The sequence below is a fragment of the Mytilus edulis genome, chromosome 9 (assembly GCF_963676685.1).
Source record: "Mytilus edulis chromosome 9, xbMytEdul2.2, whole genome shotgun sequence".
NCBI classification, from domain to species: Eukaryota; Metazoa; Mollusca; class Bivalvia; order Mytilida; family Mytilidae; genus Mytilus; species Mytilus edulis.
Genome location: NC_092352.1, coordinates 10,697,804 through 10,719,891, shown reverse-complemented (window position 1 = coordinate 10,719,891; position 22,088 = coordinate 10,697,804). Strand labels below are relative to the sequence as shown.

Sequence of the window (22,088 nt, the reverse complement as noted above, 5' to 3'; positions counted from 1 at the left end):
GCGAAATGGTCATGATATTATTGTTCCATTTTGTAGACTTTCCCTTACTACTGAATCGTTTATTCCCTCTACTATACGTGAATGGAATAAACTTGATCCAAAAATTCGCAGAGTCGACTCTATTTCTAAATTTAAGAAAGAATTAAAAAACGATAGTCTATTATGTAAAATTGAAACGTTTTATTTGTACGGCCCAAGGAAATTAAATATAATCTTAACGCAATTGCGATGTTCCGCTTCATTCTTAAACAATGACCTATTTAGAGCTAATATTATAGATGATCCTTCTTGCCATTGTGGGTCCGATATTGAGGATGTCTACCATTACTTCTTCGTTTGCTCAAAATACACATTATGTAGAAAAACCTTATTCCATACCCTTAACTGGCTATCTGAAAACTTTGTTTTAGATACAAAACTATTAATTTGCGGACACTTGGAACTTTCGAACGAACAAAATATTTAAATTTTCAAACATGTTCAAAATTTCATAAAAAGGTCAAACAGATTTCTTATACCTTGATTGAGCGTTATTATTACTGACACGGAACGTCATCATTGTCATCAATTCACAAGTCATCGTCACAGAATTATACGACTTTTCAAACTTTTTTTTTCTCTTTTTACTTTCTATCCTCTTTGTTCACCTATCAAAGCTAGTATTATATTGCATAAATTGTTTGTTTTATATGCATGTCCATTATATTATACTATTATTGTAACTTTATATTGTATTATGGAGAAGACTTCATAAGTATGATTTACTTGTGTCTAATCCATTTTGCTTTAATTCAGCAAATAAAATATGTTTAAACTAAAATAAACTCTTGAGAGCTTTTCACCGAATATAAATAACACATACATAACATTCAAACATAAACCTTTCTTAGTCAAAAATGTCTATAGTATATATACGGGCGTATTGCATTTCTGCTAATTTTTCAAATTCCAATACTACGTTTCCGCAAATTTAACGTATACGTTTGCACAATTTGTATTTATTACTTTTCCGGAAATTTATCTGGTAATATTAATAGCCGATGCTCCATCTGACGATACATGCATGAAGTTTGCCGATTATATATTGGAATTTTACATAGATGGCAATTCGAGATTTCCACCAACCATTTGGGCATCACCTCCTGACCCCGAGGAAAAGAGAACAACGAATGGTGCCGAGTCTTTTCATGCCACCTGAACGAACAGTTTTTCGCTAGCCATCACATGTTGGCTACAAATATTCAGCCACAACTGACTCATGAACTCATATCAAGATATATCAGATTAGTGCTGACTTTTGAACATTACGTTTTCATACATTTTAATGATGAATTTTACTTGCATGTTATGATGACCTTTAACTTAATAAATATTTATTTTTTATTATGGCTTTGCTTTCGACAGGTATTCCTTAATTATTTGCGGAAAAGTAATAATTTTTTTTTTTCGGAATAGTTACTTTTTGTCCGGAAAAGTAAGATATTTATTTGCGGAAACGTAATCTTTTTTTTCCGGAAAAGTAATGTCAATTTGCGGAAACGTAAAACACCGATATATAAGTCTAGCAATAAAATACATGTTTAAGCTTTTTTTTTTTAATTAAGTAAGGTATACATTAATCGGATCCTACTTGATTTTAACCAACCTTACATTTTCCAATCTATGATAATTTGTTGCATTAACTGAGTGCGATACTTACAACAAAAGACATAATACCAAACTGGTCTGCGAATCCTGACCATTTTATCCTCACAGAAGTTTTGTCTCCTTGATAATAATCACCAGGACTATATTCCGTCAGTGATTGAGGAATGATTGTTATCACAGCATGGTCACTAGAAGGAGGAATATCAGAGATTGTAACACCATCTGACGTAGCAGTAGAATATAAGCCTGCTTTATTGTGGCACCTAACAGTAGTGTATACTGTCTTCTGTGATATGATATACTCATCAAACGAAATGGAGGCAGATTTGACGTCTGTAATCTTTGTAAACGGTTGAAGTTCGTTTCCATACGGCTGCAGACCTAAGCATTTAAAAAAAGAAAAACTGAATGTTAATTTCATAACTGATACTAAAACTATGAATTAAATGACAGTAAATACACCTGCTGTGCCTTTCAGTGATTAAATTATCTGAAGAAAATCAATGCACTAGTTGTTAACACTCTGTCGACACAGTTACATAAATTAAACAGCAAATTCAATTTTCATTCTTTTTCTATTACGATAGACAAGAATCTTTTTAATATCTAACTAACATGTTTTCGTCTTGAATATGCGTTTAACTTGACACTTGACACATTAAATAGCCGTTCAGCCAACCTAATGACGAAGATGTCACCAGATGGCTTTGAACAATGATTCAAACTCAAACTGTATACATTTGTGTATAGTCAAATAAAAAGGTCAGTATATGACAAATTGTTAAACCCTTCCACATAAACGGCCTACATTAGATCTATTGTATGAATGTAATGTGTTATTTCATTGCAACCATTCACAAAAATTCATATACATTGATAAGTGTTGATTTAGGAATTCTTCCAAACATATGTTAGACATATAAAGAAATAAAAAAATTGAAAACAACACGTTAAGTAATTTCTTTCGTCCGAAGCGCTTTTCACGATTTACCTTCATCAGGAACGCTTTAAGTCAATCATTTGAAATCCGAAGATTATACCGATAACATGTTTTGCAACTTCATGTAAGAACTCATCAATGATACCAGGGATATAATAGATGGCAATAAAGCTTAATTATAAACCGACTTTTAAGCTGTGCTACGAACAAATTTCAAAAGCTACATATATTTTGCAAGGATTTTGAATAAAGATATGGTATCGGTAAAGACTGTCAAGGAAAACTACCCTGAAGTTTGATCAATGACATCATTCAGTCTACTCTTCTAAATACTATACTTACCTATAGACCATTCACAATAATCAATATCCGATTCAGGATCGATTACATCCCAGTTAGCTGATATAATGTTTGATGTTTGTCCATCAATATCTACACCTACAATTTATTACAAAAGTTGCATTGAAATTTTAGTCCTACATTTTTTATTTTTTATTTAAAGATACCTTATTGGTTAAGGTAAAACATGTAAAGAAATTCCATTATTTTGTTAATAAACAAACAAAACAAAAGGAGAATAAAACAGATTCCTAGAGATAATGGATGCTCAAAATTGATTAGTGCTCTGTTCAGCATACTATATTTGTCTTTCTATCAAAATTCTCTATGGAATTTATCTTCAGCTGGATCAATAACAGGTAAAGTACACAGCTCAATACATTTTTGACATTTATAATTGCTCTGATTCCTTGTTTGGGTGTTGAATTCAACTAGTGAACACTAGTCCGATAACTCTGCGTGTGCACGAGAGTATCCTCAGTATTTCACTCATGCATAACTTGATTCTTTGCAGGGTTTTTGGCTTGTGTTTTGTTTCATTTCGAATTGATGAAATAGGTTTTTTTTTATCGTTACATTTTTGGGAAACATTTTGCGATTAATAGTTTGAAATAAAATCAGTCTTCGCCATTTTTATGGCGTTTATCAATATTTGTTCTTTTTTTGTTATATTATTTTCTAATTTCGGCTTATGGTATTTGATGAATATTTTCACTGTTTGCTGATGGTATTCAATCAAAATTTTCAATGTACGAAATCGTTCACGAAATAGACAAGTGGTATGTAAAGTTTAAGATTTTGTTTTTATGGAACTTATTATTTATCATCAACCCAAAGTATATACTTGGGGTTATTAAAACACTTGTGTAATTGATCGCACTTACCTACTCCATCATGTACCTGGTTAATGACCGGTGGTGTATTATCAATATCTACTCCAGCTGAATAAGCTTTAGCTTGTAAACCAGCGGCATTGATAGCTACTACTGTGACATGAACTTGTGATGAATGAGCCAATGTAATGTTGTAATTGTAACCAAAGTTATTAACACCAACACTCTGAAAATGCTGCATTTCTGCATTGCCTCTTGTATTTCCTAACATAAAGAAAGAAATATTACAACAGAAAGAATTTGGAAGGTTTGATCGAATTAATCAACCTTAACATAAAATAAAAGCTTGCAAAAACAAAATTCGGAAATAAAATAGTAGACGCTTACTCTGTAGACTTACACTGTGTGTTTTTCCCTCTAGTTGTGTCCCCTTAATTTATTAATGAAGTTTGATCATCTGTAAATCACTGTTGCCTTTTACGTTATATCATATCACTAGTTGTCATTTAGATTCTAGTGTAATTAGATGCAATTACTATTTATTTGAATGCATTAATTAGAATCAATAATAACTATATATACACACCAATAGCCCAAAGATATTCAGTTATCGGACTTCCGAAATCCACAAAATTCCACGAAGCATGTATAGATGACCAGCGATGCAGACCGACTGTATGTACCTGTACTGGTGTTTCACTAGCACTGTTTGGATGTACTTCGACGGCATGAACCTTTACATTATCAACTAGGAAACCAATGTTTCTGTTGAGATTGCTTATTATCAAATCAGAACTGTTTGTATTTGGTGTGAAGTAAAATGTATGAAGGTGCCATACTATTTCACTTTGATTTTCTTTTGTAAAAATGTGGAATACATATTCCTTGTGGCCAAACTTGACGGATCCTTCTATATTAGAAATGACAGCTGTATTGATATGCGGATGACTAGTTACAAATGATAACTTATATAAATTTCCTGATGAAAGCTGTTGTATATTTTGTTGTATTGTTCCTTTCAAATAGATGAAAGTTCGTCCATCATGAGCGGTGTCAACATCTGATTTAATAGTTACTAAGCAACCAACTTTACTCCATGACAACGGTTGGTAACAATTATCATTATCACACAGGTTATTGACTGAAATATCATCAGTGTCCATAAAACAGCCATGTGTTTCCTCAAATGAAGGATTTGTTATAAAGTTATCTGCAGCATGTGAAAACATGATCGGTACGGGTGGTGTTGTATCTACAGTTACCCCATTAGACGGAGTTATATCGGAGGTATGACCGACTTCGTCAGCAGCTATAACTTTGCTGTAAATTATTTGACCTTCAAATAAAACAAATTCGTATTAATTTTGTTTATGTTCATAAATAAAAGATTACGTTATGCCCACTTTACCAATGTCGTTTGAATGTAAAACATATCATGACGACAATTTTTTTTCAACTGTATACAAAAGGATAAATTGAAGAAAATCATTGTTTTAAAGGTACACGCCAATCAAATTTTTCGATGGTGCTTTCCATAGTATGTCGCATCGGTTGAATTGTTTTCATATTCTAATATTAATGCTAAAATAATGTGGTCTTTTTTTTTGTTTTTTTTGCACTTCAGTGTTCCTGTTGTTCCGTTGTTTTCCTCTATTAGTTGATATGTTTCCTGGTACCGATGATAATTATTTCCGTAGTGTTTTTCGATGTAAGACTTTAGAACAGCGGTATACTACTGTTGCCATTATTTGATAGTTAACTCTTGAATGCTTCGGACTAGTCTAATCATACCAGAAGTAGCTTTATATTTAAATGTATGTCAAGATGACACCAAAGTTGATTTGATGTTTCTTGTATACAAAATGTACGACTATTTTACTGGTGAGTTTGAAAAACAAACACAAAACCCTGAGATACAATATGAACCACGTGTTGTTAAAAAAGTTATGTATGTTTTAAGGGGCCCTAATCCGGTTTTTTTTCTGTTATAGTTAATAGAAAGGATTGTACACATACGGGGAAAAGTTGCCAAATGAATATATATATCCGAAAATTGAAAACTAGTTGACACAGATATATAATCTGCTATTATGAGATATATAATAGAAAAAAAAACCATTTATACCTCACCTTTGATGGTTGTGTTTGGACATTTACAAAAAATGGACGCATGAAATCATTCAAAGTGTTGTTAATTTTTGTTTTTAAAGCTATAAACCTAAAGTTTATGAACAGTTGAAATTATGTTCAAACGTGTGTTACATAATATGATGTATGCCAAATTGAACAGTCACTGATTTGATTTATAAGTTTTTATCAGTTCAATCAGATAAGCATCAACCTGTCCTTCTCAACTAGTGGTTTTATAACATCAAAAGTAAATTATTTCCATACCATTATTTAAATGATTCTGTAAGCTTGTTGAAACTGATGTATGCATTCCAATAGTTTTCCATGGTACAATGTCACAATCCTTATCATTCCGATTTGTACCTACACACCAGGTATACTTAATGATACCCGATTCTGTATCTGTAAATCCGTGCCATGACGCTGATGCTATGTCAGACTTATTTTGGTACTTGATATCATTGAGACCTATATATTAAAGTAAGATGTAATTTAATATCTACACGATATGCAAACGTGTTAATTTCAAAACTAATATCAATATTTATGGAAGCAAATTTTGGAACATACGGACGTATTAATGTATGGACGGACAATGATAAAACTAAATGCAGCCTTGGAACATACGGACGTATAGATGTATGGACGGACAATGGTTAAACTAAACGCATACTCCACTACGGCGGGAGTATTATGTTATACACTTGTTCGTCTATACGTCCGTACGTAAGTTGTCTAATTTTAGTTTGCCTAAACAAATGTTTTGAATCTTATGTACACAACAAAACACTGTTCAAGTTTGAAATGTTGGTTGTGTAATTTGTAGCGTGCTAGAGTTATACAGATTTACAAATGGAAAATTGTTTAACTATTATTTTCCGTTCACTAACTTAAGTTTGCCTTATTCAAATGATCTAAAACTCATACACAATGTTTGTTACCACATGATTTTGTGGAAAACAAAACAAATATTATTACAAAAAAGCCAAAACAATCTATACAAATTCTAACCTAAGCCATCATATACAATCCCAAATATGGGTGAACTACTGTCGACCATTATTCCATCTGATGACACGACCGTTTGAAGGCCTGAAAAGGTATATGCGACGACATTGCTGTAATAAACGATGCCTGGACTCATTGTTAGTCGACTTATATTGACAGCATTTACTGACGAATCAATGTCTAGATTTACTTTGTGTAGATCAGCGCCTGAAATTCAAGAAATATATATATTTAGAGTAAGCACCATTTGACCGTTTGTGGTTTAAGTGGTTTATAGTGTTGTGCGGCATTTTTGACAATCCCTTTTATTCTTTATATTCATTCATATAACTGTACGCAATATCAATTGATTTACAATAATGTTCAAAACTGAAGAATGAATTATAATATGTGATGTTAAAGCTATTACATCTATATATATCCAACATATGAGTCTTTATAAAAAAATACCCACCAAGTGACTTGATTTATTGCGCTCCAATTAGTACGTTTGTCTTCAATCCAGTCATCTCGGATTGGAAAAAAAACATCTTTATCTGAATGACATTCATGATAAAAACTATTTGGTTCTTATTTCATTTATCATTTCTTTTTTTTTTTACATATCATCTGCAATGCACATGATGCAGATACTATTCAATATGAAATTGTGACGTGTGGTCTTCCGGCTGTTTAGTGATTTTATAACGAACGTATGTACATTTAATCCATTTTCTTCAATTTTTAGTTAAACAATGTTCTATCGTTCATGTCAAATTCTACGTCTGATACTAACGGAAATGGTAAAATTTACCTCCTTTGAAAGTGCTGATGTAAAGATTAAACTTTTGTACGCTTCCAACTTTAGCCATAAAAACATTTTTCCATACCACAGTATATAAAGAGCCAGGTAAGATGAAATCGACGTCATTTTTCCAAAATGATGGAAGCTTTTCGGCAACCTAAAAGCAAATAAATTACATTAACTTTTACGAAAACAATTATATTAATGAAATCAAATCCTTTCCCTATTAAAGATGCAAGAATTTGGCTATTGTATTTTTATCCCTTTTGGTCAAATAATTCTTTACGTGATATTAAATTATTTTTGGCTTTTTTAATTTGATTTTTTGACGTTCCTGATGTAAGATGAAAGTAAATCCTGGAAAGCGCGTCGAATTCATACAATTTATAAAGTGTCTTTATGATAAGATCCTCGTCCTACTGTATAAAAGAACTCATGTGAGAAAATCTATACTAGTTCAAACGAAATGATAAACACTAAAACGAAAAGACGCCTACTTTGGTAAGGAACTTACAAAATGCGGCAGGGTTAGTATTTATTATTTCATCAGTGTTTATTTTCCCAACGTTGGTCTATAAATATATATTTTTACATATATATATCTATCGAAACAAAACTTTTGATAAATATAGAAATTCTACACAAAGGTTTTTTACAGGATGCATTAAGGCTTTACTTATAAAGGGCCCAAACAAATTACTAGTGTAAAACCATTCAAACGGGAAAACGAACGGTCTAATCTTAAAACAAACACGAAAAACGAGAAACACTTATGAACCACATCAATAAATGACAACTACTACAAATTACATTCCTGACTAAGCACAGGTGCAAACAGTTGCAGCGGGTTCAAATCTTCAAATTTGCAAATGATATATAATATATATTATTTACCGCAGCACCTCTCTGAGTATTCACGTGGATTTCTTCTGCCTGGACAGTAACTCCGTTTGATTTAAATATTGCATATGTATTGCTACTATACCAAACTCGTACAAAAACAGAATAAGTCAATAACTCGGTGAGCTCGTGGCCTGAAATTAAAATTTGTAAAATTATATGGCATGATGAAGTACAAATTCTTCAATTTGTTTTTTTAACATTTCAGAGATTTTAAATTTGATGTCTACTTAAAAGTTATCACATTGGTCCAGTTAATAACTTATTTAGCTTTTTATTTGTTATTTTATATAAAACAAACCTCGTTTTAAGGAGTATGTAGCCTCCCTGTTCTGACCGGAATGATGCCATAATGGATCCTTAGTAGCATCAATAACACCTTCAGGTAAATCTTGTGTAGTTAAACCAACGCTCCATTCATACCTGAAAAGCCATTTGTGATTCCATTAGTTAGTAGTATAGTAATTAAATATTCTAAATAGAAAAAAAAGGAAAAGATGCAAACATCATCAACAATATGACATGCAAATTATGTCCTTCATAAAACAATTCCAATGAATATTAAAAGGTAGACAATTTTTATTGACTGAACACTATATTTCACATCCTCTTGACATCTCAAATATTACTTTTTGTCAACCTTAATAACCATAAACTGTGACTTGTATGGCAATGCTTTTTTCTCTTTGTAACAGTCTATCAAAATGCTTAAACTATTAAAAGTTGTAACAAACTGTCCAATGGACCAACAACTACCTATTTGTTTTGAAAACGTTTAGATCAAGTCTTTATGTTAGGAAGTTTTACTGAAGAAATAATCTATACATGGGCGTATTGTTATGCGTTTACTTTTCTACATTGGCTAGAGGTATAGGGAGAGGGTTGAGATCTCACAAACATGTTTAACCCCGCCGCATTTTTGCGCCTGTCCCAAGTCAGGAGCCTCTGGCCTTTGTTAGTCTTGTATTATTTTAATTTTAGTTTCTTGTGTACAATTTGGAAATTAGTATGGCGTTCATTATCACTGAACTAGTATATATTTGTTTAGGGGCCAGCTGAAGGACGCCTCCGGGTGCGGGAATTTCTCGCTACATTGAAGACCTGTTGGTGACCTTCTGCTGTTGTTTTTTTCTATGGTCGGGTTGTTGTCTCTTTGGCACATTCCCCATTTCCATTCTCAATTTTATTTTTTACAGAGTTTGTCTTTAGTGCCGTGTGGAGACAGTAGAGTGCCTCCCCGTGCTTCAGGTTTATGCTCTTATAATATACTAGATTATGGAGTGTGTGTCCGAGCGAGAACTGCTCTAGTTCATTACTTTAGTAGTATTTATCTAAAAGTAGTATTTCAATATTCAGCCCCATTCTACTATTTAGTCAGCTATCAGTCCTACCCTGATATACCCTATCTTTTTCGGGTAAATAATACTTATAGCGTTTGACATTTTTAGCCGAACAGATTTATCAATTTTACAAAACTCAAATTATTGTATGCTGATTCATATTCTGGACGCCACTCTTTACTCCTTTATAATATAATTCACTACCAAAAAACAATTATGAAGCTTAGAAATGGAAAAATATTAAATACTAAAATTGTTCAAAGGGTATCTACACGTCTCAATCTTCAAAATCGGTTATCTAAAAATACTACCATCGCTAACTTTTTTAACAATAAAAATCGTGGTTACCCTTCTATCGATAAGTGTCATGCCAAAAAATGACTTACATGTCCCCGTCTTTCCAACAACAATACGGTAAGGTCCACGTTTAATGGTCGCACATTTTCTTTGAATTTTGAAACTGACATAACTTGAAAAACAAACAGTATTATTTACTTACATGAAACAAACCGGGATGTGGTATTCAGTACGTAGGAGAAACTGGACGATATTTATCTAAACGCACTCAAGAACATCTGTATCGTTTTAAAAGACCCAATAAATTCAAAAGTATCATTTACCAACACCTTAAGAAGCACAACCATCCTTTTAAATATTTAGCAGTTCAACCTTTAGAAGTAGTAAATAAGCAGCCTGGTGAATCTCATTCAAAGTTTGTACGATCACGGAAAATAATTGAATTAAATTGGATTAAAAAATTACAAACAGTCTACCCTCTCGGTCTTAATGATAATATCATGGGAATTTGTAATATATCTAGAACCGATTCCGTTAACATTTTGGATATAGTTTCTAAAACTGTTCGTAAAAACCGTTCTCACGGCCGTAGAACAAATCGCAATCAAAGAAAATTTCGGACTAATCATACCAATATTTCGGACCTAATTTCTATTTCAAAAAACAACGGAAGACATTATCTGTTAACAAAACTCTGTTCATTACCGGTTAATAGGTTAAATAATATTTTGGAGGATTGCAACACAATTTCATATAGCAGTCCTAAGTATGAAATTGTTCAAATTATTATGGCATATTGTTATTCTAAACTATTTCCCAAAATTGATCGCCCTGAAGATCATAAAAAGCATTTTATTAAAATAAAGTATGTCAATAAAGGTTTTGATTTTGTAAATATTGCCTGTATATTAAACGACCATTCTGTTAAAGAACAAATTCCTGGATATTTTGACAATACTGAGCTACCTCTTATTTGTCATGTTTACAAGAAATCTACCCGGAAATTTGTGCTTAATTATAGTCAATTGTGTAAAGATGTTAATATCAGTGAAAATACACCTACTTCATGTAATTGTAGTACCTCCGAATATATTTATGGACCCATTTCCCATGTTATAACAGGAGATCTTAACATCGTTCAAGACCGAGAGTTAAAATCATTTCTCAGTAAAAGACCTAAATAGCGTCCCCCGTCAATTATTAATTGGAATGAGTGTCGTAATATCATCCACGACTCACTCCATATTTACTGTATGAAATGGATAAAACGGGAAAAAGCTGACAAAAAATCTTTGGACTCTATTTTTAATTCAGTAATGAAGATAGTTGATATACGTATTCAACATTTTAAAGAACATTTTACTATTAACAATAACCACAAAAAACCTATTTCTCGTATCAAACATAAACTAAAAGAACTAGCCATGAAATTTGTTTTTGTCCCGGCCGATAAAGCTGCTAATAACATTATTATTGTTTGACGTAAATTTTACATTGAGGTTATGAAAAAAGAAATCACCAATTCACCAACATTCCAACTGACTCCATTTTCAGAAAACGACATCTGTAACAAACATAAACTTTTAGCTACCGCTTTACAAGCAGAGCCAAATACAATGAAAGTCCCAACTATGTACTGGCTTCCGAAGCTACACAAAACACCTTACAAATATAGATTTATTTCGTCTTCAAGCCATTGTTCCAATACTAAATTGTCTATTCTTCTTACCAGCACACTTGGTACAATTAAAAATCTGATAATAAATTATTCAAATAAGGCCTTCGAAAATAGTGGAATTAATCACTTTTGGAGTGTCAAGAACTCGTTGGAAGTACTTGATAAATTGCATGCTTATATTGGTGATTTTGAATCTGTTCAAAGTTTTGATTTTTCTACCCTGTATACCACATTGCCTCACATTCTCATTAAGAAAAAATTCACACACCTAATTAAATGGGCATTTAAAAAGTCAGAATGTGAATATATATGTTCAAACTCTTTTAGGTCATTTTTTAGTAGCAATAAACAAAAAAACTATGTCAATTGGACATGCTTTGATATTATATATGCCCTTGAATTTTTACTAAATAACATTTTTGTTCGCTTTGGGAATTCCGTATATCGTCAGATTATCGGAATTCCAATGGGGACTAACTGTGCACCACTTATTGCGGACCTGTTTTTGTATTGCTATGAGTTACAATTTATGACAAAAATAAGCAAAGACCCATCGAAACAACATCTGATAAACAAATTTAATAATACTTTTAGATATTTGGATGATATTTTGGCTCTCAATAATGACGACTTCAGTATGTATATTAAAGAAATTTATCCTGCTGAACTTACTTTAAATAAAGCTAATACTAACAATGACCACTGTCCTTTCCTCGATCTTGATATCTATATCACTAACGGAAAGCTGAATACTAAAATTTATGATAAAAGAGATGATTTTTCATTTCCTATCGTTAATTATCCATTTTTAGATGGTGACGTTCCCTTGTCACCATCTTACGGTGTTTATATATCTCAACTTGTACGATTCGCTCGTGTATGTAACAATGTTTTAGATTTTAACGAGAGAAATTTATGTATTACTGAAAAATTATTACACCAGGGTTTTCGATATCACAAACTAGTCAAAACACTTACTAAATTTTATCATCGGTATAAGGACATCATTCGTAAATATAGCTCAACATGCAGACTTCTTATACGTTCAGGTATTTCACATCCAATTTTTTATGGAAATATTCTTTATAAAGCACAAAGGTGTCAGTATTCACCTTAAAAACTAACAAAACCTTTGAATAGACTTATTAAGAAGGGATATAGTTACGATACTGTTGTCAGGTCATTAAAGATTGCATATTTTGGCGTTAATATTGATTCACTTATAGGGTCTTTGCATCAGAACTAAACACATTTATTCAAAAACCAGTTGTTGGCATGACACGGGTTATGTTCTTCTCATATATGTTATGATGGTATGATACTAAACCCCTAACGGGAAGGATGGTGCCTGATGTTCATATGGTGAAATCATAATCTTTCAGTCAGTTTAATTGAAGTCTGGAGCTGGCATGTCAGTTAACTGCTAGTAGTCTGTTGTTATTTATGTATTATTGTCATTTTGTTTATTTTCTTTGGTTACATCTTCTGACATCAGACTCGGACATCTCTTGGACTGAATTTTAATGGGCGTATTGTTATGCGTTTACTTTTCTACATTGGCTAGAGGTATAGGGAGAGGGTTGAGATCTCACAAACATGTTTAACCCCGCCGCATTTTTGCGCCTGTCCCAAGTCAGGAGCCTCTGGCCTTTGTAAGTCTTGTATAATTTTAATTTTAGTTTCTTGTGTACAATTTGGAAATTAGTATGGCGTTCATTATCACTGAACTAGTATATATTTGTTTAGGGGCCAGCTGAAGGACGCCTCCGGGTGCGGGAATTTCTCGCTACATTGAAGACCTGTTGGTAACCTTCTGCTGTTGTTTTTTTCTATGGTCGGGTTGTTGTCTCTTTGGCACATTCCCCATTTCCATTCTCAATTTTATGTACTACCAAAATATATTTAGAATTCACTGTGTTTCACAAAATGCGACATTAGAACTAAATATAAGAAACTCGAACAATTTTAGAAAATCACACCAATTAATTTTGCATATATGAATTGAGACTATTGGTACCCTTTATATCAAGTTTTAAAAATTAGCCTACCAAAGTGGAGATAATCCTTGCTGTTTACTTATTTTCCATTTTGCCGATAGAAAGGTATTCGAAGGTGTAAACTCTACATCCGTGTCATCAGAAAGATCAATGATATCAGATATTGCAATTAATGTATTTCTGTTATCTATAATAGAAGGATTACCGATAAATTCAAAAGAATAATTACAATATGATTTATATATATATATATATATATATATTTTATCAACAGGCTTCCTAAAGTGTTTTTTTTTTTTTTTTTTTTATTGAAATAATAACTATTCTAGTATTGATATCAGATATACCATTCATTATATAACTTATGCCTATAGTATAACACGAATTGTAAAAACATTCAACAAAGACTTGCTAGACTCTATATCTCTACTCACTCTGGACTCAAATTGATTTTTAGGTTGACGAATGGTATATACTCCTGTCAATTGGTGAAAACTGTTTATCATTTGATAATATTTTAATAGAATTGCTGCCATACCTAACATGTAATGTCTATTACAGTGTAATGCTATACCTGTGGTCACATCAGCACATACATCTCCGTTCAGATGACATCGTTTATATTTTGGCGAACAAATACAATGACCAAGGCAAGTCAAAGCCGTGCAGCGTCTTATTAGATCTAAGTAACCCCCAGGAATAAGTTGAAACTTGTAATGTATCATCGAACTTCTTAATCCAACCTGTATATTAAATAATGGATTTCAATAAGTCAGAAATGTTTTCTTTCTTGCATAGAACAAAACCATAATGACAACTTCATCTTATCAAAAAACAGTTATCTACCCTTCTTGAATTAGCAATTTGCAACAAAAAATGATTTAGTAATATTAATGTTGACTTCACTGTGGCGTGAATTATCAAACATTTAAAAACAATAATCATTTTTTTTTTAATTATTTTGAATAATAAAGTACTGACCAGAGCAAAGATTCCGTTATGTTCACGATGTTAGCATTATTTGTGCCATTATGTCTTCAATCCCATTATTTATCTTTTACCAAGCGATGTCAGTGCTATTGTCAAATGTATGTATTACCTTATTTACTGCCCAAACGCTGATAAAAACATGGTCGTAATTCTTCTTTAGCTGAGTGGAAACTACAAAGGATTGCATTGGGCCTTCATCCAAATACCGAATACCGGAATCGTTATGATGAAATTCCATTGGCGAACCTGGGACCTGAAACCATTGAACATCAGCAATGTAAGTCTTTTTATTTACTTTTGTACTATAATTAATATATAATTTTGAGTGCTTTTTTATAATGATTAATATGGTGCAAAAAAAAATAATGTTCGAATCATTTAAATCTATTTTATTACTTTCTATTTGTTGATGAGTATCCTATAGTTCTTTAATATCTGTTTATAGACCATGGCGAGATGTCACCGTTTAGTACTTGAAACAAATTTAAATTTAGGCAACAGTAGTTGACTGAAGTTATATCTCATGAATCAATATAAAAGGTACAAATCAAGATATTAAGATACAAATAAAAGTAAAAGATACAAATAAAAGTAAAAGATACAAATAAAAGTAAAAGATACACAAAATGATGGAATCTCATGGACTGAAAAAAAGGAGCGAAACTAGTGCGTGGAAAGATTTAGCGTCGTAAACGTCCCCTGCTATGATTGTAACCTGAAACCGGAGCCGTCTAGGTCCACGGTAGAGACCTGGTTAGTAATTTTTATAGAATAACGGTTATGTTTTGATTGTTGTTATCTGATCTGGAGCATTGTTTGTTTTACATACAAATTTGAATCAAAAGTTTTTCTTTGATATTTATTTAAGGAATGACTGTAATATTTTTTCTGTCTATGAAGAAATAACATAAAAAATGTGGTGCACACTGAATAACGCGCGTAGGCAGTACAAATATTACAGTCATTTCTTATAACTTAATTCTAATTTCATTTTAAACCGGAGTAAATCATGAAAAAACGTTGATGGTGTCACGGTCACATGACAAAATTATGTCCATGGGCTGATAAACAAAACGACGTCAGCCAATCAGAAGACACGTTACACCCAAAATTAAATTATTCCAAAATGTAGGACATTTCATTGTTGTTGTTATTCCTTTCAGGCTTTCAAACTTATCGTTGTTGTTCTTTGTTTAAACTTCCGAATACAAGTTAACAGTAGGTAAATAATGTAATTGAATAATACAAAAATGTACATGGCAAATACAATATCCAGTTGACAACTCATCTTATTAAATATTGGACTGATTTAATATAAATCCGATTTTACCTCTCTGTGAAAAGAAAGTTCAACCGTTCTACAGTCACTGAGACATAAAATTTAAAATATTAAAGAACCTTAGTGAGCACGCTCACATACCCCACGTCCCCACATTGTCATTGGAGAAATTAAATAAGTGTAAGAAAAATAAATTGTATAAGAAAAAATATTGAATAATAATTTCCAGTCAATATGCACATAAACATAGTATGTCCTTATTATCTACAAAATTTCATGAAATTCTGTTGTGTGGTTTCAGAGGAGTTGAGATGACAAACTGTTGCAGAAGTACATTGAAGCAAATAAGTTCAAAGGGGCGTAACTCCTAGAAAAAAATTTGAATCGTAATTTCCTGTCGATATGCACATCTACATAGTATGTCCTTATTATCTTAAAAGGTTTCATGAAATTCTGTTGTGTAGTTTCAGAGGAGTTGCGATGACAAACTGTTGCAGTAGTACAATAAAGTAAATAAGTTCAAAGGGGGGTAACTCCTAGAAAAAAAATTGAATCGTAATTTCCTGTCGATATGCACATCTACATAGTATGTCCTTACACTACAAAAGTCAAAAAGTCTGAAAAGACCAGTTTTTGTCTGAATTTGCATGAATTTTTACTCGACATTCTTAATTTGTCTAAATAATATTTAAAAATTCTTGACATAGTATTAATTTGTCTAATAAGATTCTTGATTATTCTTGACAAGTGTCTTGACAGTATGAACATTGTCTTAAAATTTCTCGACACTTCCTGTATCATCTGATAAGAGTCTGGATTAGTCTCGACCAATTCTTGACTGTCTTAAATTTGTCTCGATCTGTCTTGACATATTCTTGACATTCTAAATAATGTCTGAATATGTCTCGACACATTCTTGACAGTCTTAAATATGTCTTGACACTTTCTCAACAGTATAAATTTCGCCTGAAATGTGTACAGACTTATTCTGCACTGTTTATGACATTATATTGCTGTTATATACTCCTTTTTATTATGGCTAAACTAAACTTTGAAGAATCAAGGATTAATTTGGTATAGTAAAATACCCTTTTTGTTTACATAAGTTGGAATACCCTGAATAATCCCCCATGTAGTTTAGTTTAGATTGTTTTCACTTCGAATATAAGTCGAAAAAACTGACAAACATCATTTAAATTTTTGCAATTCGCAAAACTGCCAGTCAAATATGCTTTACTAAAATAGGTGTCTTGTAGGCAGTTTATAATGTGACCATGTGTCTCTTTTTGGACCCCACAATTCATCTTATAGGTTTGTGTAGCTAAAAAAAAGAAGGGGGGGGGGGGGTTACATGTAGGTAAAAAAATTTGTTCTCATTTTGATTAAAAAAACTTATTCATTTTTTAGAACAACTCAAAAACATTTTTTATTCAAATTTGAGTGTTGAATTTTATAATTTTTCATCAAAATAATGATTTTCATGATTTTCATCTATTAACAAAATTTTAAAATCTTAGTGGCATGGTTGGTCAACTGATAAGTTGTATGGCTGATTACAGGTAAATCAGTAATTTCTATTTAACAGTTGTGTGTATTCTGGGGTATGAATACCTTAATTTTATGGGGAACATCCTGTCATTGTGTAATACTTAATATATATTCCAACAGATGACATTACACAAATGTTTCATCTGTTAATGAATGATTTGTATATCATCATAATTTGCTATTTATATAAACCACATTTTTGTACAATAATTGTTTACCATATTAACATTGAATATTATGAGTGTAGAATAAAATATGTCTACAGAATGATTGGTTTAAATCATTTAATTTACAAAATTTAGGAATCAAAATTTTTATTTTTCAAAAACCCACATTTAAATTGCTTTATATCAACACACCCACATTTAAATTATTTTATACATTAGATTTTATAGCCACATTTCCATTTGTAAAATATTTTGTACCCAAATTTTCAATTATTTTACATGCCCAACTTTCATTTTTTGTTGTAAGAAGTGTAACTTGAAACAACAGTATATTATGTAAAGAGAAATAAAGATTGAAGTTATATCATGAATATTGGTCATGATTTGTAAAAGTGAGAACTGTCAAGTAAATTTAAGACACAATTCTAAATGTTCAGAATATGTCAAGCCGTACTGAGAAAAAATAAGAATGTCAAGAATATGTCAAGAAATTTTAAGACAGTATTCAAATGTCAAGAATTTGTCAAGAAATTTTAAGACCATATTCAGAATGTCAAGAATATGTCAAGTAAATGTCATACAAATTTGATATAAATGAGAATTTGTCAAGAAAAATTAAGACACAAGTCATACTTTTGGAGAATGTCGAGTAAAAGTTCATGCAAGTCAAGACAAAAACTGGTCTTTTCAGACTTTTAGACTTTTGTAGTGTTATTATCTAAAAAGGTTTCGTGAAATTCTGTTGTGTAGTTTCAGAGGAGTTGCGATGACAAACTGTTGCAGTAGTACATTAAGCAAATAAGTTCAAAGGGGCGTAACTCTTATAAAAAAAATTGAATCGCAATTTCCTGTCGATATGCACAAATACATAGTATGTCCTTTTCATCTGAAAAGGTTTCGTGAAATTCTGTTGTGTGGTTTGAGAGGAGTTGCGATGACAAGAAACAGGACTGACGGACGGACGGACGGACGGGTCAAAAACATTATACCCTCCGCAACTTCGTTGCGTGGGGTATAATAAAGTTCAACAACCTTTTGTGATTCGTTTCCAATAAATTGAAATTCTTGCACATTCTTACAATATATACTAAAATCTTGCATAATATAAAAGTTCTAGCTGGGAAAGCTGTAGGAGGAGGTAGCCTGACAACCAATTTACCATATATGGGACGAAGGAACAGATCGACGTTAGGCAGAAGGAAGTACACATAGACGAAATGACAGTTGTTGAACAAGATGCCCAGAATAACTGAAATTTTATAACAGTTTGTTAAGTTGTATTATCTGGGTTAACTCATCATAGAAACCAGACTAAAAAATCTTTTTACGCCAGATTCGCGTTTCGTTAACAAAATTACTTAGCTGAAGAGTAGCTATTGTAGATAATTCATAATAACTGACGTAGGTCATATATTTTCGTGACGTTTACATAGGAAGTATAATGCACGTTTATAATGCCGTTTTCACTGTTAGAAGAAAGATAACTATCATTATCTTACGAACACATTATTGGCTAATTAACCTTTTGTGTAAAAAGAAATATCACAAAATTACTAAACCCCTAGGAAACTTCAAATAGGAAAGTCCCTTAAAAAATGTAAATTATAATGTTGCTTGATTGGATTTTTGCTTGTAGTGAACAATGCAAAATTGATTTTCATGTGGTGGATATATTAATTTGGTTCACGACAGAGCTAAAACGACAGTGATTATTTGAGAAAGTTAGACTATGTAGCCATCAACCTGTTTGTAATTTTGATAAAAACATGTTTTAATCTCATTTGTCTCTTTATGTAGACTTATTGAAAATGATGTAGATTAAATTACCCTTCCAGAGCACATGAGATCATGAGATGATGGGGTTTGTGTTGCTTAGTCTTTGGTTTTCTATGTTTGTCTTTTGTACTTTTATTTGTCTGTTTTTCTTTTTCTTTTTTAGCGTTGTCAGTTTTCGATCTATGAGTTTGACTGTCTCTTTGGTATCTTTCACTCCTACTTTAAAGAATAAATATGACCGCATTTATCACTCAGAAGTTGCAACTCTGTCATATAGAAGTGCAAATGTGAATATACTTCGTACGTACACCTTTTCTATTTAGAGTTTATATTTTCTTTCATTGTCTACCTTGTTTAAATCAAAAGCCATAAATTCACTACCAACAGATACGTAATATTTGTCGATGCCAGAATGGAGGTCATTAAATCCAAGCAAAGCAACATTTATGCGATATTCTGACCAAGACATTGAACCAATTGTATGACGTTGAAGGTTTGCAGCATGATGTGTACTAACAGCGAACATACCTTTATAAAAGATAAATACAGTATTATTCATTTACATAAAACTGAAAAATTGTACAGAACAATCAGTTGAAAAAAATTAATAAACTATCAGTTGTTGAGTAATGTTTGGTAGTAATACACATAACTAAAATGTCATTCAAATGTTGAAGGTAAAATATATTAAGTACATTTCAAATGTTAACATGTATATATGAAAGTGCGATAGTGCATTTAAAACAGGCCGTTAGTTTTCTCGTTTGAATTGTTTTACATTGTCTTATCGGGGCCTATTATAGCTTATCAATCCACCATTTTCTACATTAGAAAATGCCTGTACCAAGTCAGGAATATGACAGTTGTTATCCATTCGTTTGATGTGTTTGGACTTTTGATTTTGCCTTTTGATTTTGGATTTTCCTTTTTGAATTTTCCTCGGAGTTCAGTATTTTTGTGTTTTTACTTTTTACTATGCGGTATGGGCTTTACTCATTGTTAAAGGCCGTATGGTGACCTATAGTTGTTAATGTCTGTGTCATTTTGGTTTTTTGTGGATAGTTGTCTCATTCGCAATCATACTACATCTTCTTTTTTTATATGTACGTCCTTGTTTAGAAAGCCAGAATACCTTTTTTTTATTAATTGCAAAATCATTGACAGCAGTAGTTAGAAGATTAAAAACGTTGTAAAACCATTTGAGTTCACTTTTGTTGTAAAAATGAGAAAAAAACGCTTAAGATAACGACCGAAGTGTTTGTCCTTAACTACCTTCATAAGGACCATTAAACCCAAAAAGATTAAACCAAAAGATGTTTTAATACCAAAAAAGATTGTTATTGCCTGACGAAGGATATAAATGTATATCAGTATACTTTTCATCAAATTCAGTTGTATTACTTGTCTGCAACCCCTTTACTTTTGGTATGTATAAACTATAATATAGGAGTGGAGTCTCTCTTTTTCAATGATAAAAACAGATTCATCTAGTCTTTGTATACATTAATGCAGATAATATACTTTTCATAGAAGTTTCATATAGAATTTTATGTAGCTGCAAGAAATCATGTTGTGTGTACCTTTTGTGGCATTGAGTATATTCGGATTGAACAAAAAGATTTTAACATATTTTCACAAAGTATGCGCAAGTACTAACCAGATGTTGGTGGTGTGGTATCTACCATGATACTATCAGATTCACTTTCTGTGCAAATCTTTGCACCATTACATACAATTAATTTAATGTAGTATAAACCACCATCGGGGAAATCGAGACCTGTCAAGGTATATTCTCTTATTATTCCTGCTACCTATAAAATAGTACAATGACATTTATTAACGTTTAAAAGATGAAATGCAAAAAGTGTTAGATACAGAGTTTTTTATAATATTCTATCCATAAGAATATATCTATCAATGTACATTTCATATTAGCCTATACAACTTTTTAAAAATCAGTACTTTAGCACTGCTTTAAGTAATGGCTCGGATATTGTACAGAGAATAACAGTATCAGACTTAATATTCATAATTTTGGAAAAGATGGAGGGCATACCGAACATTCAAAGATGAAAGAATAATTATAGAGCAGTTGACAATATTACAAATGTCTTCGCAAATATAATATGTGGTTATACAAATGTCCAATCGTCATCTAATTTTATGGAGCTGTATGACATCATGCTCACTAAAATACTAATACTTTGGTCTTTTTTTAATTAAAATAACATAGTAATGTTTGCTATGTTTACATCTCGTAAATCTCGGAAATCAAGATAACAAACAAAAACTGAATGTATCACATGAACTTCAAAAGGACCGATACCGGTATTGTTGACAGGTCAAATGTCTCCTGTCGTGTATGCATCACCCGCCGTGCACTGAAAAGTCAACCATGAAACAGTTGGATATTGACTCTGAATGAAGTACTAAAA

The 22,088-nt window shown here is 31.7% G+C and overlaps 1 protein-coding gene across 1 annotated transcript in view; it reads right to left on the bottom strand.

Annotated features, from left to right (window-relative positions):
• Positions 1-22,088, bottom strand: part of LOC139489504 (uncharacterized) — an 81,515-nt gene that overhangs the window by 5,470 nt on the left and 53,957 nt on the right. Inside the window, exons 10-23 of the mRNA XM_071275988.1 lie at positions 21,311-21,464; positions 20,003-20,181; positions 14,993-15,136; positions 14,468-14,636; positions 13,945-14,080; positions 8,883-9,004; positions 8,576-8,715; positions 7,691-7,838; positions 6,901-7,104; positions 6,154-6,357; positions 4,346-5,095; positions 3,811-4,023; positions 2,930-3,025; positions 1,700-2,028 (exon numbers count right to left, since the gene is read on the bottom strand). Coding sequence (XP_071132089.1) covers positions 1,700-2,028; positions 2,930-3,025; positions 3,811-4,023; positions 4,346-5,095; positions 6,154-6,357; positions 6,901-7,104; positions 7,691-7,838; positions 8,576-8,715; positions 8,883-9,004; positions 13,945-14,080; positions 14,468-14,636; positions 14,993-15,136; positions 20,003-20,181; positions 21,311-21,464 — 2,988 coding nt within the window. The remainder of the gene's footprint in view (positions 1-1,699; positions 2,029-2,929; positions 3,026-3,810; positions 4,024-4,345; positions 5,096-6,153; positions 6,358-6,900; positions 7,105-7,690; positions 7,839-8,575; positions 8,716-8,882; positions 9,005-13,944; positions 14,081-14,467; positions 14,637-14,992; positions 15,137-20,002; positions 20,182-21,310; positions 21,465-22,088) is intronic.